Here is an 18,782-nt window from a genome sequence, read left to right on the forward strand (position 1 = left end):
ATGTTTGCACAAGAGATGAAGGACACACACATTGCTCACACATGGCAATAAATAACACACAACCTCTGTCTGTCTGTCTCTCTCTGTGTCTCTACTGCTGCAGACGACATCAGGTGAGGACATGCGTGATTTCACCAAAGTGCTGAAGAACAAATTCCGCTCGAAGAAGTACTTTGCCAAACATCCACGGCTGGGTTACCTTCCAGTGCAGACGGTTCTAGAGGGCGACAACATGGAAACGTAAGTAACACTTCAGTGTTAAATCAAACAGAACAGAGCTCAGATCAGATTGGCCAAAGTACAATAAAAGTCTTTATGTACAGGCTGACTGACTGAAACAGAATCCACCTGTCAGCTGTTGTGAAGTCACTTAAACTCCAAGTTAAAGAGACGTTGTCATCAGTAATGTAGCTGGTTTGTGAATGAACAGGTGGGGGTTTTTAGTAACAAAAGGGATATAAATCAAAACCGTAAACAAGATATGAGCTAAATCAGTGTGACAATGGAGCTCTTACTTGCCCGTGACACATTGTTGGCAACTAAACAGGTCGCTAAACATTACAGAATTATAACTTGGAAAATAAACATTTTTACTTTTACTTGTCTATAAAAGCAGGGCTGATTGTGACAAAGTGCTCGAACTGTGTTCTTAGTTATTACTTCATTGATTAAGAATTACACATCAATAACATTCAGGGACAAATTAGAGACATATTTAATATGAGTGGTCAAAATGACTGCTGCTGAGTCTGACATATCCTGACAAATGCTCCTCCACCTCCATTATGACCTCCCGGCTCAGAATGGCTCTTAAGTTTCTCAATCTCCCTGCTCCCATTGTAACTCTGGAAATTTTGACCCATTGTAAGTCCTAGAGCCGATTACTTGACTAATAACAACTTAAATATTCATTTTCTCTGACTTGACTAAACTTCCCAAGGACCACACAACACACAATACCCCCCATGACTGACTTTTAATATGTAACAGTCATACAGCGCTCCTAAATTTCTGCCATAAATATCCACACCTGTGCCGCAGTGTGTTGGGAGCGTTCATTTCCCACTCCATGTGTTTATATACCTGTCCGCCGGTCATTACCAGGCGCCGTGGCTGCACTGTAGATCTTCTGTCCTCAGCACCTGGCCCGATGACTGCGCCTGATTTATGCCCTGCTCCTTCCAGCCGTAAATCCCCCTGTAGGGCCCGTTTAACTCGGCACGCATTATGCAGGCACCTCCGGTGGGCTTCTCGTCCCCCCCTTAGGAGTGTGTGTCTGAGTTGTTGCCCTTTCGAATACCGGCCCGCCTGCCCCGTGTGCTCAGAGACAGTCACTCTTTTTTATTCCACATTTTATCCATCAATCTCTCTCCTTCTCCCCTGCCTGTCGGACATTTTGTCGCTCAGGCTCTATTACTTTTGACCAATGTAGTTTTGCATCTTGTGCGCACCAGAAAACTCAAAGATGTTTCGTAATGACTCACCTGAACACTTGCAATAGATTCTCCCCGACATCCAGTTGCACACGGTCACCTCTCAGATGGATTGCACCTCTTCTTTCATCCCTCCCATCCTTAGCTGTCCCCACCCCCACCTGTCACTTTTCTCCACTCTCACTTTCCTTCCTCTTTGAAAAATGACTCCTGCAGAGAGGCCTGTCTGATAAATGCCTCCAAAATGAGGAAGAATTGTGGCGAAAGCAAGGATCTTTTCAAAATATGATTTAAGAGACGGGAGATTTAAAGAAGTTGAAGACTTTTTCATCAGGGTCATCAAATTCTCATCTCTCTTACTGTAGTGGGTCTCTCCTGTGGACTGTGGGCTATCCACATGACGCCACAGGCTCGAGTCCACTACAAACACCTTTGTAATAATAATCCTGAAAGGCAATTTTGTCAATAAGATGTGGCTGAAACATAGGATCAGTGTTAAGAAATGCTCTGCATGGCACATTTATTATAACCCTTATTATCACACGTTAATGACTTTTTCTCAGTGTCATTTAATGAATACTGTGATCTAAATTGAAATGGATTTTTCTGTAATTGGAACACGGTCTCTGCTTAAAAAGAGGAATCGTACACATTAGGTACACATCATAACAGCTGCTGCTCTGTATGTTGTAAATAAATCAGATTTCTCCCAATGTTTCAACTTCTAAATATAGTATATTGTGTATATTTGTGTCTTATATACATCTGATAAATCAGTACATAGAAAAAACTACTACATCATCCTGAATATCACGCTTAAAGATTTAAAGTAATCCCTTGCTGTGTATAATTTTAAACAATGTTTAAATACTGTGTGTCGCTATATTGGTTGTCTTAATAAAGTGAACTTTTAAGAAGTTCTAATTTTTTAAGTAGCAGCAGAAGGGAAAATGAAACAGTCTGCTGTATAATTGGCCTCCCTAATGCACTCACTCACAGTCTCTCTCCTTTCCATTTTTCTTTTTTAATTCCTCCCACTCCGCTCCTTTCCACCTTGAGAGCAGAACACCACCTACTCTCTCACCTCCCACTTATATCCTTGCTTCATTTCACGGCAGAAAGGATTTTAAATTTGTCACAGCTATATTTGATAATGTGAAAGAACCCTTCTAATGGTTTCCCACTCAGTGTAGGTCCTTGCTTGTTACTCTACACAACCCGATACAATAAATGAGTCTCTGCTGCAGAGGCCAATAGGGGAGAGTGGATCTAAAAAATTTGTGGCTAAATCTTTCAGTTTTTTTCAGAATCCAGTTTTCATTTGTCATTGAAACACAAGTAAAGAAGTTTGGGTTTATCAAAAGGTCAAATGAATGTTGCACAGCCTTTTTTGTTTCTAACTGATCCACCAATAGACAGCATAGACTCAAGCCCTATGCCTGTGGGCATTGTGGTAGTAATGGTTGGTCTATGTGTATATAGCAGATACACACACACACACACACACACACACACACACACACACACACACACACACATGTTTGTCTTTCCAGGCTCTGGCTGTCTTTCTGACAGACAGGTAGTCAGAAGGTCTTTATCCCTGACAGGAAAATAGAGGACAAGGAGAACAGAGGAAGCATAGCAAACTCTGACAGAGTGACTCCCACAGCAGCACGGACTCAATTGATTTCTTAGAAAGATCTCAGGACATTCCTCCCAAAAAAATCAACTCTGAAAACCCACTGAAACACAGATTTTCACAAATACATTAAGAGAAAGCTAAATAAATGAGCTCTTTAGGAAGTTTCTTTTCAGCCAACAGTTTCAAGTGCTTAATGGTTTCTTTGGATTACTGAAGGGGGGTAATTATCAATAGTCAGTGTATGACCTTCATTAGATGGCGGTCGAAAAAGAGTTACAGCACAGAAGCTGCATGCGGACAGAGCAGCATAAATACTATATAAATGATATATTTAGCATACATATATTTTACTGCTTTACTTGCCGTCAGACAGTCCGACTGAGACCTGAAGCTGTTATCTGTATCTTCTCTTCAAAGCCTATCCGACCTCACTGATTAAAACATTTACCTTGAAGTTGCTGATCCACCGCTGCTTGATACGATAGTTTGTGTTGTTGTGTGATTTGGGTGTTTTAAAAGATTAGTTCAGATTCACCAAAGTCAGATAATAGCACAATCCTATCCCATCAAGCAGCTAATGAGCAGCAAAGCGCTCCAAGGCGTATGTTTGCTAGCAAATTAGATCTTTTAGTTGTCTGTATTAGTAGTTAACCCCAGGCTCATCATTCAGCCTCCTGGCAACACATTGACTTTTATTTTAAAGGCTTTGTTCAAATGTTTGTGATTTATTTTTCGTTCACCCTGTGTTGGGTCAAATCCAAATGCAGAGACTAATAATCAGACTTTATTAGAATTATTCAACAGCTCTCCGATTTAATAGAATAGGCAACATTCTCACTAGAAAGCAGTGTTTTGATCAAGCCAATAAAATAATGATCTTAATAATAAATTGGCTGATCTTATAAGAAGTGTTTTGACCTCAGCTCAGCCTGTTCAGACTCTTAACACAATACCAGTGAAATATGAACAGGGCTCTTCTCTGCTCCTTGTTGTTCTCCAAAAGGCACAACAAGCCGTCCATTAAAACACACATTTACAGCAGCCACATTTGTCAAGCCCCAAATACTCCCAAGGTCTCCGCTGCTGAGATTCCTCCCCTCCCTCTCTTTCCTTAAGTCACCTTTACTCCAACCTTTTTTTTCTCTCATGCTTCAAATTCATCTCTCTCCCTCCTTTTCTGTTTTGTTTTTCTGTCTTCACTTCAAACTTTATCCCATTTTAAGTGCATCCTCTGTCTGGAGGTTAAGTCTTTCTATGTCAGTCAGACACGTTTTGGTGAGAGGAAAACTGTCTACACCTTACAAAGCTATCAATTCTTGGCAAAGATGACAGCTTACATCACTCTCTTAAAAAAATGAGCAGAGATGGCGGGGGAGCATAACAAATGTTGCACCATCAGCTATGAATAGTTAGCTCTGTCTCCCTGGCGACCCCGATTTATTTTTCCTCTTCTTCGTCTCAATCCCCTGCTACATTTGGAAATCTTTTCACAGCTACAGAAGTGTGACTACCCTGGCTGCCCCGCTGTGAGAAACACAACCACAAAGCCGCACGTCTCCCACTAAATTTCCTGCCTTAATTTGAGAACAAAAGCACCAGGCAATTTAATTTCAACCTCGACTGTTATCTTCTCAATTTCTAACTAGCCTCATCCGTGAAAATAACACATTTCTTTGTCTTGTCGAGAAAAGAAGGTATCCCAATTGCTTAAAAATAACAACTTATGTACCACGGTTTTAAAAATAGCGGACAATTATCACAGACTAAAACACAGAAACATGAAAAGAATCAAAAGAAATCAAGACGCATGCTTCTGGCATTCATGTTTGTCGCACCCAATCCAAAATCTTTAATTAACAGCAGCTTTGTTTGCTGTGTTCTTATGCACCAAATGCGTAATTTTATATCATAATGTACTGAAGAGCAGATTAACAACAAAACGGGTTCTTTATATGTTTTTACTGGCTTGCCTTTTCCAGTTAATCTTGCTGAAATAAATGAAGTGAAAGAATGAATTACCATTCTTTATGCTTAAGGACATTTGAATGAAATATGTGTGACAGCTGAGACATCATCTGACATAATCAACCCTTTTCTCTTTGAGCTTTGGTACACATAATCTGGGTATATTAGAGTGCTGATGGTTCATTTACCATCTTGACCCTTTCTAAACTGAGACGACTCCTCATTTCCTGTATCACAAGTGTTTCTAATGCATATTCAGATAATGTCACAGAGGATAATAACAACCACATGCACGGTGACTGTTTGAAGTGCCTTCCCTTTGTGTTTAGTGCAGCCACTCTGTTGGACGGACATTTTCTTCCATGTTTTCCTCTACCTGCAGTGTTTTTGACCCTGAGATGTTGTGTCGTACTTTACCTCCCTCCCCCCTTCCCTCCGATTCTCTTTACAGTCCTGTCACCCTCATCAGCATGTGTCCGGAGCAGTATGAGTGAGTATCTACGCCACCAGCAACAACACCTCGTCCCCAGACTGGAATGCCTTTTAACAACACCTCCTTCAATCCCTTCTCTCCTCACTCACACCCGCCTATAAGTCCTCACTCCTAAAAAGCCATGACTGCATTGCATGTTTCCCACCCGCCTGCCTGATCCACTGGCTGAACGTGCATCCAAAAAACTTCACCCCACTGTCTCCTCAGCGTCACCTTCTTCTCCTCTTTAAAGCACCCAACTATCATTCGGTTGCTCTTCCCTGCCGGGGCTGTCAAAAACCATCCAACCGCTGCGTAGATCATCCTGCCCCCCATATCTCTCTCTCTAGGATCATCTGATTTATTTTCTAGGTGATGTTGTGACGGGCCATTACGGTTGCGTGTGTGAGCAGGCGTGTGCATGTGCCTGTAAATCTCAGTGTGTTAATGAGGTTGTGTGAGCATGCAGAATCTCATTCATCTCCATTACCTCATTCATTTCCAGGCTGTCCCAGTCACCCCAGCTCTCTCATGATGACACCCACTCCAGGATAGAGCAGTATGCCAGCAGGTACGCTTTGCATTCCCCGAATCATCGTTTCATCATCTCAGACGCCGCAACGCACACATAAAGACTCTGTAACTGCATTTCAATGTTGCAAATAAGAAAAAGTCTCATCATAGTGAGAAACCAACTTTCAAATGGCAAGTTTTACTGCTAAAAATCACGAGCTTTTAAAAAATACTTTCTTTCAATCAGTCTGAAACCAGATAGTCTACATAGCACTTGAATGCAGTGGAAGTAAGCTTTTGTAGCATTGTAAGTAATATTATATTTCAGTTTTGTTATTGCCAAGAGTTCAAAAATCACACTTTTGAACATTGTGATCGCTCACATTAAGTCCCAGCCACCCACGCCTGAGAGCTGTTTTCAGTCATCCACTGAAAACCATCCTACTGCGTACATGATGTGCACAGTGGGTGGTCCGCGGTCAATAATCACCAACATCGCCATACTAATGTTCAGCTGCACTGAGATTGAGAGCCTGTCATGTTTAATATAAAGATAAGCCTGATGTTAAGACCCCAAAGTGTCACATATCCCATCTTGCCCCTTGAATGAATGTCTAATCAGTTCAAAGCTTATCTTCTCTAAAGTGAACCAGGGTTACTTGAGTCAAAAAGCTTTCATTGGAAAGCTTTTCTGATGCAGTGCTGCTCCGCCTGGCCTGTAACCTTTCATTGGTCACACACCATTAACCTTGGCTCAGCGTTTCTGCCAGCATTGTTTTATCAGCAGTGACACAGATGAGCCCTGTGAATTTAAAATGATTTATATAATATTTTAACTGAAATGTAGACGCTGACATTGTAGATTAGAGCGAAGCTTATACATTTACACGGAGAAATGCACACAATGATGAGGTTTCACCGGCGAAATAATAACTTTAAATATCTCCCTCCATGCATATTCTGTCACAGTTCAGTTTCAGCCTCAAGTGGTGTGTGTGTGTGTGTGTGTGTGTGTGTGTGTGTGTGTGTGTGTGTGTGTGTGTGTGTGTGTGTGTGTGTGTGTGTGTGTGTGCGTGTGCGTGTGCGTGTGCGCGTGTCCAGAGTTCAGTGAATACAGGCTTTGATCTGAGGAGCCGGCCTCATTGGCAGGGCAGCTTTGTCTGAATATGTGACCAGAAAAAAAAATCCTCAAATTTGGACACACAAAACTATGGTTATGCACCTTTTATAGTAGAAGACCAAGTTGTATTTGGTCGTAACTTAGGTCATGAATTTCTGTTTATCTGTGGTGTTAAGATCTGCATTTGTTGACACCTCTGTTCTGCATTTTGAGAGGATGGCAGTGTTTAAAGGCCTTAGTTTTTACTTTTTCTTTCATTTAAGTTTCCATCACTGATGAGGGTTTCTTTCTCAGGTTGGCCCAGATGGAGCGCTCCAACGGCTCTCTGCCCACAGACAGCAGCTCAGCAACAGGAAGCATGTAAGTCCTCAACATGTTTATCTACATTTTTCCTTTACTGATTTTTCCTTGCAAGTTTCTGCACATTTTCATACAAACATGTCTTTTTTCATACAGCAAAAATGCATTTTATCCAAACAACACAAAAAAAGTTTGTCCAAAATGTTGAAACTTGATTTCTGAGTCATCTTCTTGTATCATGGTAGCCCAAAAGAGTACCTTCCCTGCTTTCAGTGTATCAAAACCAACCAAAGAAATAACAAAGAAGCTTTTTCATATTGCTGAAAAGACATCAACAGAAAGGTAGAATGGTTTTTGAGGGAGCAAAAGAAGTGTGCAGCGAGGGGAAAAAGACAATGGGATGTGGGTGAATGCAGCAGGAAGGCAGGACTTCAGTAGAAATGTAATAGATTAAAGTGCCAACAATGAGAAGTGAGAGTGATTGGTTTCAGGATCTCAGATAATAACCAGTTATCTTTGATCAGAGGAAATGAGGACATGGGGAACCTGAAAAAGAAGAAATCACAAAAGTTGGGGCGAAGCTGGTGAGGGGAAGGAGGGCTCTAAAGTATGTGTGTGTGACATGCGTCCGTCTTTTGAAGGCCATTCGATTCGAAGGGCGTACTGGCTCGGTTTTTTCCAACTGAGATCCTAATCGGGGGAATGAGCTCTAGCGGTTCAAACGCCCTCTGAGCTCATAGACGCACTAACATGCGTGTTGAGACAGAAACACACAAATAGACACACACTTTTCACATTTTCTTCTCTTTAGAGGGGATAACTTCCTGCTGTGATGTTTAGATAGGACAGTTGTAGATTTCCCTGATCAAAGGTAATCAGGGTAGATCTGGAAACATGTGTGAAATGAATTTGTGCATGAGAATATCACAGATACAGAGAGGGGGCAGAATGTTTTATCTCAACAGTATCACAAAGCAAAATGACTCCTTTTTTCAGAAGTGTTGAAAAGTGTGCACCTAGAGATTGAATAAGTTATCTGTATGGTACGTGGAGGAAAACAAAAACAGGTCTTGGGATTAAATACAGCACAGCAGTGAAAAGGGAGGATTCTAACACCTTTGAGAATCACGAGTGAAGATTTAAAGCATCAAGCTCCGTTCTCTTGTAGGTTGCATCCCCTGCTGATTTCTAGCCTCGTGTGGACCACTGCTCCCACACTTCACCCTTATCCGACCTTGCCGTGTAGAATAGCAGTTTTAGAAACACAAGGTGTTCGCTTGAAGACTCCAAAAAGCGCTCTCTGCTTTTCAGCTGATCAATAGAAGGAGAGAAGAGTAAAGACAACATGTTCTGGTGAAGCAGGAGAAGGTGGATTTATTTTCCTCTCCCAGCTCTCCTAATGTAGGACAAACACATTACCCCCACTCCTTCTTGCTCTTTTGTGCTTTGTACTCAGGCTTATTTAAGAGAAAATGCCATTATCTTTGGCAGCTCTCAAACAACACTGACGCTCAGGCACATCAAGTGTGTCGGGCGCTAATGAGGTGAGGGAGATGATGGTTTGATGAAGGCTAATGGGTTTAACAGCAGAGGGAAACAACACCCACCAGGGCACATTTAGAACATAATCATAGTTCTTCGCTTTCACATCGGGGTCATTTCAGGAGGATTTGCATTTGGCTTGCCTGCAAAACAACAACAGCCTCAATGTACCTGTGAAGATAAATAGTGAACAGTCCTCCAAGAAAAATGGAAATGGCAATCATGAATCAAAAAGTGAATTTTTCCAGCTCACATCTTGAGGATGAAAAAGTATCTACATCCTTGTCTGATATAAGTTTATTATTGGTCATTGCTCACCAGAAATCAACTTATTTTAATCAATCCCCCATATATCTGTTCCCAATTTTCACTGTGGATTTTAGATATCTGAAATTAAAACGGCCATTTGTGATATATATGACTCATCATTACAGTCTGTTCAAAACACATACAAATAATTTCAAAATAGCTATGCACATGCCAGGTCTTTCTACCAGAATATAAATGTGAAAACGCTCACTTAAATGTCACTCTGCTGCAAATAAATGTCATCCACATGAGTTATGAAGGAAGGATCAGCTGGTTTTAAAGGGCCAGAATTAACCAGTAGCCCTGTTTGTATACACAATTTTGTCCGTCGAGCCTTACTTTTAAGGAAAAAGTAACTTGTAAAAATAGCAATATTGTGTATTTCATAGATAGAAATAAAGTGAAACAGCCCAGTCAGCCATATCTGTTCCCAGAAGAAGATGCTGTTCCTTGTGTTGTCAGATGCCTGAGCCTTGAATCCTGCTTTTTATTGCCTTTTGTGTGAAGTGGTTGATTGTCTTTCCTCTCTTTTTTTTAAATGTATTATTTTCCGCCTAAAGCTGATTTTACGAAAGCCTCTTTGTCTTATCAAACCATCTGGTTGTCTGTGAGGAGGACACACACACACACACACACACACACACACACACACACACACACACACACACACACACACACACACACACACACACACACACACACACACACACAGTCAAAGAAATGCTATGAATTCTTGACACGATTGTAAGTGGACTTTTCTTGGCAGTGTTTGAGCTTATGAAAACATGCATAGTGTAACACGGATGACTGCGTTTGCCAATTACATGCATGTTTGGCTTTCGGCTTGTTTTTTCTGATCGCTCAAAGCCGGCAAACACTGATTTGGACTCGCTGCCAGCTGTGCAGTGATATCAATAATTAGTATAGCATGTGTGTGAGAGAGCTCTAGAGATTGTGTGTGTGTGTGTGTGTGTGTGTGTGTGTGTGTGTGTGTGTGTGTGTGTGTGTGTGTGTGTGTGTGTGTGTGTGTGTGTGTGTGTGTGTGTGTGTGTGTGTGTGTGGGGGGGGGGGCTTCAGTGCTTTATCATTTTTGTCCTGTTATGCTTTTTATCTCAAAGGGAATCCTTCATTAGGCCTATTTTCTCTGACCTCCAGCCAAAGCACAGTGTTGTCATCGATGCCTCGGGACGTCACAGAGGAGCGAGTCTACCCTCTTTACTTTTTTTTTTTCAGCTTTTTTTGTTTGGTTATCTTTCGCTTTCCAGTCTCTCCCCCAGTGCTGTCGCTTTTTTTGGTCTTTTGATATTTTGCCCTTTACTCCTCTCGCTCTCCCTTTTAATTTCGCTCTCCCTTTTCTTTTAAACCTCCTTTCATCATACCCTGTCCTCCCTTCTTTCTCTTCCCTGCCTTTCATCATTTTTAGTTGTAGTCTACTGATGTTTTACCTTTGGGCATAGGCAACCTTCAGATTGAACACTTAGCACAGAGGTAAACATTGAAAGACTTTCTTTTAGAAGTCCTGCTTCATAAACAACCCGTCTGGTCTTCACTGCAATCAATCCCTTAATGTGGAAGTTCCACAGGAAGCCAGATTTTAACATCTCACCAGAGGTTATGATTAAAGACTTGTAGACCTGTTTCCCTTTGTCTTTATCTCTCACTGTTCTCTCTGAGCTCGGTCCAGGCAGCTGATAGTGCTGTTCAGCATGAGAAGAGCTGCTTGTTCTGTGATATGTTAGCTAGGCATCAGGCCCGATACTATTGTTATAGGCTGAATTCCTCTCAGCCACGTCCTCGCTTAACCTCCACACAAAGCACCACACTCACATTGCAGCTAATAGCCTCGGCATTCATCACCAATAATCACATTTAACTTTTCTCCCATTTCGGATGCTCTCTTCCTCTTTCATGTCTTTCTTCACCGTCTTCCTTCCTCTTCAACCAGCAGCAGAGTGTCCTTTCACTGCACTTCCTCTTTCTCCCAGTGTTGAAGAGCATTGGGTTTGTGAGCCAGCTCTGCCTTCTGTAGTGCCCATTTCTTCCCGTAATGATCCCCTTCCTGCTGTCCTCTGGGCTCCCCCTGCCAGCCATAAGGTCCTGCAACAGCTTACATTTGCCAGAGCCTCACCTAATTGGTCACTCAGTTTGTGCAGGACCTCCGTCCCCAAACCCCAGCAGACGACAATGCCATCAATTTCCAGGTTTTCTCTACAGGAAAATAAGCACTTCTTCATCATTGCTCGCTCCCTTGACGTCCGGTCTCAGCCAGCTTTCTCTCCGTCATTTATCAGCACTTCCAGCATGGATTCATTGTCCATGTGAGAGTGGAATTGATGAATACATGTTGGTGTGTGCGTGCATATGACGGATGGTTTTATGAGTGCTTTCAGAAAGCCTATAAAAGGGAGATTTGTTTAAAAAAAAGGAAAGGATAAAACAGCATAAAACATGTTTGGGACCGAATGTATACAATAAATGGACAAGCTACTGATAAAAAGGATTAACATTGTTTTACTTCATAAAGATTCACTCGTGTCACGTTCATCATTAGTGCCTTTATTTAACAAAATATGCGAGGTTGAACTTCATCCAAATCCCGTTCTTAAACAAAAGTACTGTTTAAACTTGTGTTTCAAATCCCACTAGAGGGTTAGCTTGGTTAATGACAAAACCCTTTTCTCCTCAGGGTGCATGGAGGGCTACCGGTTTGGCATATTGTTGCTTTTATAAGAAAAGGCCTCATTCTGGGAACCTTTTGTTAACGACTTTCTCGCCTCACTCCTTGGTCATGATATAGTATAATTGCTGTCATCTCCGAGAAAGAGAAAGCGCTCTCTTCATAACCCTTTTGTATTCCACATGCGGCGATAATGGCATTCTGAATATTTTCTGAACACTATTGATCGTCTCCTATGGTGAAATTCAAGGGTGTCTTATGTAAAACCTGAGACGTTTTAGTCTGCCAGCTTGCTCTCCAGAGCCTATTTGATTAATTTACTCATTATAGCTGGGGATTATGCACTCAGTTATGGTCTGGCCCTGATAAGAGTGTGTGAAACTAGTTTATAGGAAGTCACCGCGTTCTTTTAAAAAGGTGCCAGAAGTTCCTGCCTGGGTGTCACTGATTTAGGTGTGGCTTAAAGTATGGTCCAGATTTCACCTCATAAAGGTCAATACAGGATCCGTTCCTTGAAGTAGATTATTTTGCAACATGTAAAGTAAAGTCAGCTTTTTATAATATTCAATGTAAAGGAGAAGAGTTTCATGTTTTATAAACAAAGACAAAAGCTGAAAACTAAGACCCAAGTTGTAATAAAATGTGCATTTCTTTAAATCTATATTATGTATTATATGTGGAGCAGACCTTTGTCAATATATTTTTGCTTTCGTCCAGATATATTATTTCTAATGTTACATAACCACGGTTTCAACCCCCCAGAATGACAGCCTCCGCGCTGCTGGATATTTTGACAGGCTGAATCCATGAATAATAAAAATGGCTAAATCGAGTCAACAGTGGGAAGCCACACATGGAGTCACCATGCTACGAAACTTTCCCTCAGCCGAACCTTATTTTAGAGCTGTCAAACTGACTCTGGAAATTCTAGTCACTCTAGCAATAGAATTTTTTTTTTTGTACCTTTGTGATTGTCAGGTTTTTAGTCTTTAAAGGCTTGGGGTGCGTTTCAGAATGAAGGTGACAGCTGGGCTTTGGCAAGACCTGCCACCACCGTTCAGATCACTGAGATAACACATAAGGAGATTGACACACACAGACACACAGACACACACACACACACGCACACACACACACACACACACACACACACACACACACACACACACACACCAGAAGACACCAGCAGCCATTCCTCCTTTGCTCCCACCATATCTTTCTATCTGTCTGCCAGACTCCTTCCTTCCACCTCCTCACAGCCCTCCCTAACTGCAGTTATCAGAGAGCAGAGACTGACTCATCTTTGTTCCACCAGGGATTGTGGAGCTCACAGCGTGGCAGATCCACAATAGCTGCAGATCTTATATAGGGTGGCAGCTACAACAATCTTTGTTTAGGTTTGGTTCTTTCTATTTATAGTATGCCATCTTTTTGTCTCACTAGTACGTTTGTTACCGCCCTACGCTGCGTGATGGTGTCCAACCTTTATTTTGTGCTGAGAGTTAATCACTGTAGACTCACAGTTTATTCACTCACTGATTAATCATTTTTTTAGTTGTACATGGTTTATGTGCGGAAAAGTCCCTCCTTCCAGACTGAGCAGAAGGTGAATTGAGTTGACTAACAGGGACAAGATGTCTGGTCTCCTCGCTAATCACATAACTCTGAACTCACCTCCGCAGGGACGACGAGCATGCCCTGATCCTGCAGTACTGCCAGACGCTCGGGGGGGAGGTCTCCCCCTGCAGCCAGCCCCAGAGTCCTGCCCAGATCCTGCAGGCCGTGGAGAGGGAGGAGCGGGGCGAGCTGGAGCGCATCATAGCTCGTCTGGAGGAGGAGCAGAGGTAAGACAATAAAAAGGGAATTCAGTGTGAAAAGACACAATGATTGGGCAGAAATATTACTTATGTTTGAACAATCAAAAGTTTGGAAATGTGAGAGTTTCCAGATTTATTTTCCTTTACTCACAGCTTCCTCGTGTCATTTGAGTTCATGTTTTCATTTCATCTCACTGTGGTGCACAAAACATCCAAACACTTCCCATATCCCCTGTCTGCCTCACACGCCAAGTCCTTCCCCGGTTTGATTAGTAAATGGAGAGACAGAGTCACCCTAGCATCTATTGTTGTTGTGGAAGTGCTTTTACTCCGGCTGTGGCTCGACTGGAGTGATTTAACTCTGATTACACACATACATAGGCACTCCAGCAGAGCGAGGAGGAGAAGGAGCTTTAGTGCCAGCCTCATAAATGCCAACTTAAGTAAAATATGGCAGCTTATGATTTAGCTTTAGTGTGGAGGGGGGGTGTCTTTATGTTTATAAATCCACTTCAAAAAGGATTTAACTAAGAAGGCCGAAAGCAGAGATAAACATGACTGTTAGTTTTGCCCACACTGTTCATTAAGGAGCTTTTCTCTTAGGGATATCATTAATAATAATTCTATTTAACAATAACTTTCTGTTAACAACAATCATTTAATTATGAGAAGTATCAAATACAGAGAAGCCTTCCAGGGCATCTAAAGCACAGCATGTATATATATATTAATCATGACAGAGATATGTAAAAATAACATGAAAGCACAGCTCTCAGGGACATAAGTCCTGATCTGTTTATAAAAGACTCCCACGAATACAGCTCTGTCAAGTTAACGGTGACACGTGTCTACAAAGTCTTACTACTAAACAAGAACGCTCCATATTAAAAACATTAGAAGAGGACCGTTAGTATCATAGAAAAGAAACGGATGCATGTTTATGTGCATTTAACTCTTAAAAAGAAAGGATTTCCACTCTCTTTTTATATTTATTTTCAATGCTTACCCTGTTACTACTTTATGTTCTACTTTTTAACCTTAAAATGTAGTAGAATATTTTTTCAGTGTGGTATTATGACTTTGATTCCTGTTAATGATCTGAATGCTTCTTTCTTCCTTCCAATTACTACCCTTTACCTGTGAGTGTGATATTTACATGCTGTGTTTCTGTCCCTCTCTCCCAGGAGCTTACAGAGAGAGTATGAGCAGCTGAAGGAGCAGCATGGCCAGCGAGGGGCCCCTGCTGGAGGCCCCTGGGATTCAGACAGTTCTTTTACCCACCCCGATGAGGCTGATCTTCTCGCTGAGGCCAAGCTGCTGCGGCAACACAAGGGCCGGCTGGAAGCCCGCATGCACATCCTGGAGGAACACAACAAACAGCTGGAGTCTCAGCTCCACCGCCTCCGACAGCTCCTCCACCAGGTGACTGCACGTTAACAGCAATCTGTTGGGAAGTCTCATCCAGAATGCAACAGGTTGAGAGATCTTCAAACACTAATACCTTACAAACTTTTCTCTAACAACTGCAAAGTGGGAGTGTTTGAAATGACCTGCAGCTGTGAAGAAGCAATTTGCGAAAAAGAATGGCTGTAGTCTCTGCGCTTATCAGACCGAGAAACAACATATATGCTTTTAGTAGTGTACTAAGAGAGAAGGTCTTCAAACTTGAAGTGTATAATCACAATTACGTGATATAAATGCATGTTTTTCAGCTTTGAAAAGCTTGGTATTTGAGTTCTATAATGCAATGAGACCACTTACATTTCTCTTAGTATGCCTTTTTACAAAAACACAGTTTATTTTACCAGAGGAATCACTATTTTCACAGCCACAAAGTTTCTTGGACTTCCGTTTAGTTCAAGGGAGCAGCAGGGCAGTAATCACAGTTCATAGAGTGTCTCACACACACCAGCAGCTAAGGTGGTTTTAGTGCCCCTCATAAAGTACAACAACTCATTTGAAAAGTGCCTTTTGTCATACCCAAATGCCTACACTGGGCTCAAGGATTCATTCAGTCATTCCAATAAAAAAATCCACATAAATATGTACTTCCGCACGTTTCTATGTTGCATGCCAATGCATACATTTTCATTTTTACAATAACAATAACAAATCCCGTTCATCAACATTCAGATTAGTTCCTAATTACATCATTACCATTCAATCCAGGAGTCCAGCGCTCGTCTCCAGTCCCTCTATCAATAACTTCCAGATTTGTTTATGCGTGGCCTAATTACTCACCAAGGTTGGACTGTTTGTGCCAAGTGAGAAAAAGCACAACCCTCGAGCAAAACAAACAGCAATCCCGACAAATCAGCCTGAGCAAACACGGGAGCAGGTTTTGGCTCTCTGGTAGACGAGGGTCTGTGGAAGCACGGTAATAACTCACATCAAATATGGCTTGAGGGCCGGAAGGCATCTGACGTGACTCGGCAGATTTTTAATGGATGAAGATTAACATTTTGACAGAAAGAAGGGTTTTGTGCACCCATGCTTCACCATATTGGAGATTTCCATCTAGTGTAGATGTGTCCTGGAAATACTTCTTTATAAATCTTGAAAAGTGAAAGTATTAGGCAGGTGAATAGAGCCTATATCAGTGATAGATTATCATGTGTTATATCATTGGATTGTTACTTTTATATTAACACTTAAAGGCGATTTAATTTTTGTAGCTTTTTAAAAATAAATGTCATTTAACTACTTAATATACTGTTCATTTGTGAAATACTTTTTCAATCATTTTCTGCGCCTCCTGTGTGCTAAGAACAAAGTGATCATAATTATAAAAGACAAAAACACGCAGTCAATTAATGACACAGCTGCACAACTACCTGCAGAAACTAAAAACACCCCCACAAAAAATAATAAGTTCTGTTTTCTGACATTTAAGTCTCCGGAGTCCTGATGATGTGTCAAAATAACTTTCCATCAAACTGCAGCATTACTGCCAAGCTGCAGAATAATACACCCAGCCCGCTTCGTGGCACACACTCAATTCACACTCCTGAAGGCGGACCAGAGCCCTGACCTTAGCTATTCTCAGACGAGCCTCAAGACAGTGGCTGTGCTCTAGAGACTCTTCTAACATGTTAGCCTTTACCAGCGCTCGGGGGAAACCGGGAGAGGAAGAAGAGGAGGGCTGATGAGGGTGGGCAGCGAGGCAACATTGATTTGGTTTGTTGCGAAATAAAAGCTGACGGGAATGTGGGAGTCTGCCGTAAATGTCACTAGACATCAAGTGTTCCCTTCTGTGCATCAGAGCAGCAGAGCGTGTGTTCACCGATTGATCAACTGTCCACAGAGCTTCACTTACACAACCCTAATCACTAATTGAGCGATTCATGGTGTGTTTTTCTGAGCAACTGGGATTTTTACTGTCATTTTGTTCTATTTTTAATGTTTGGCACATTGCTTTTTGTCAACATAAGCCATGACTCAAATCTTACTTTTTAATTATAAAGAATGAAACAAGGAATCCTAATCATCACTTGTTTGGGAATCTCTGCGTCAAAACCCTCCCCCTTGTCTGAAATGCTCTTTTCATTGATATGCAGGACATTTTAGGGCACAGCAGATCTCTGTAATCACAGATCAGACAGACAGTGGGTCGCAGTATTAAACAAAACTCAGTGAGGCCATCTGTCACTGACAAGCCCTGTCCACAACAAAGTGAACATAAACGTTGCTGGATTACTGCAGGTAATCTGCATTCGCTGTGGCGGCTGCATCTGTGTCAGTCACATCAGCCTCAGGGGAGATGGATTTCCAAATGTGTTGGACAGGAGAGCCGTGGAAATACATACCTTCTCCCTTAGTGAGGAAACTTTGAGATTTTGATGTTGATACACCATATTCTATATTTTGATGAACAGATGTTGTGGCGGGGTGTAATTAAATCCAATTGTTTGTTCTGAAAATCCAGTTATTTTTACTGTTGCACTCAATAAAACAACTCTGTTTACAACAATAAGCTAGAACTCTGAAAATATAAGTACAACATGCCCTCAGAGGTCTTAGTGATTGATACTGGAGCATGTAAAACTCAAGTGGGGACATTGGCAGAGGCATGTTTATGAGAAATGTTTCTGTACACACAATAACAGCCTTATTGTGCCGCCCTCTGTTATTCCCTTGTCTCCGCCTGGTGCTGTGAAGCACGGCTCATTTTGAAGTTGTCAAGTGGTTTCCATGCAGAATAATTATGTTATAATAATTGAGTTTCCCCTTTTCACTTTCTTCTCTCTATCTCGCTCTTTTCACTCAGCCGGAGATGGACTTGAGGGTAAATGGAGTTTCCTCCCCTGCTGGGCAAGAACGAGGGCCACTTACTGAAAACTCAGGTGAGACCCTCAAATTATGTATAGTCAGACAGACATTCATCTTGATATTTGAAGATGTGTCCTTAAAATTCACTGTGGCAGGAGCTACATTTGACAGCATGTTTCAGGTTATACACTTGAAATGTTAACAAATGGTATGCTGACTTATCTAAGTGTCTGTGAAAAGTGAAATTCTGTGTGTGTGTGTGTGTGTGTGTGTGTGTGTGTGTGTGTGTGTGTGTGTGTGTGTGTGTGTGTGTGTGTGTGTGTGTGTGTGTGTGTGTGTGTGTGTGTGTGTGTGTGTGTGTGTGTGTGTGTGTGTGTGTGTGTGTGTGTGTGTGTGTGTGTGTGTGTGTGTGTGTGTGTGTGTGTGTGTTTCCAGATGAGCTGCCACACTCCCACAACAGCAGCTCCAGTCTGGCAGATGTAATGGAGCAGATTAACAGCTCCTTTCCCTGCATGCAGTCGTAAGTTTCAAACTCCTCTCTCTGATCTCTGAGTATCCCCTGCATCTGAAGGCAGATTTGTGTTGGGCCACAAGGACACTGGTCTGCAGAAATAGTAGTGCTTGTCACTCCGTTTAACTGTTAATACTTCATCCTCGCAGGGGGAATTCATGTGCACTGTCTAGATGTGTGAATTAGGCAAGTTTGTGTCCTTCTTTTACAGC

At 41.8% G+C, this 18,782-nt stretch overlaps 1 protein-coding gene across 4 annotated transcripts in view; it reads left to right on the plus strand.

Annotated features, from left to right (window-relative positions):
- The window catches only part of utrn (utrophin), a 164,863-nt gene that overhangs the window by 142,527 nt on the left and 3,554 nt on the right, over positions 1 to 18,782 (plus strand). For 3 of the 4 annotated variants that reach the window (XM_063901509.1, XM_063901507.1, XM_063901511.1), the window contains 8 exons: positions 104 to 240; positions 5,492 to 5,530; positions 6,018 to 6,083; positions 7,440 to 7,505; positions 13,656 to 13,817; positions 14,975 to 15,212; positions 18,058 to 18,133; positions 18,495 to 18,579. In XM_063901509.1, the coding sequence (XP_063757579.1) occupies positions 104 to 240; positions 5,492 to 5,530; positions 6,018 to 6,083; positions 7,440 to 7,505; positions 13,656 to 13,817; positions 14,975 to 15,212; positions 18,058 to 18,133; positions 18,495 to 18,579 (869 nt within the window). The remainder of the gene's footprint in view (positions 1 to 103; positions 241 to 5,491; positions 5,531 to 6,017; positions 6,084 to 7,439; positions 7,506 to 13,655; positions 13,818 to 14,974; positions 15,213 to 18,057; positions 18,134 to 18,494; positions 18,580 to 18,782) is intronic. The other variant, XM_063901510.1, reaches the window with a different exon arrangement.

This window comes from Eleginops maclovinus, chromosome 15 (genome assembly GCF_036324505.1).
Source record: "Eleginops maclovinus isolate JMC-PN-2008 ecotype Puerto Natales chromosome 15, JC_Emac_rtc_rv5, whole genome shotgun sequence".
Lineage (NCBI taxonomy): Eukaryota > Metazoa > Chordata > Actinopteri > Perciformes > Eleginopidae > Eleginops > Eleginops maclovinus.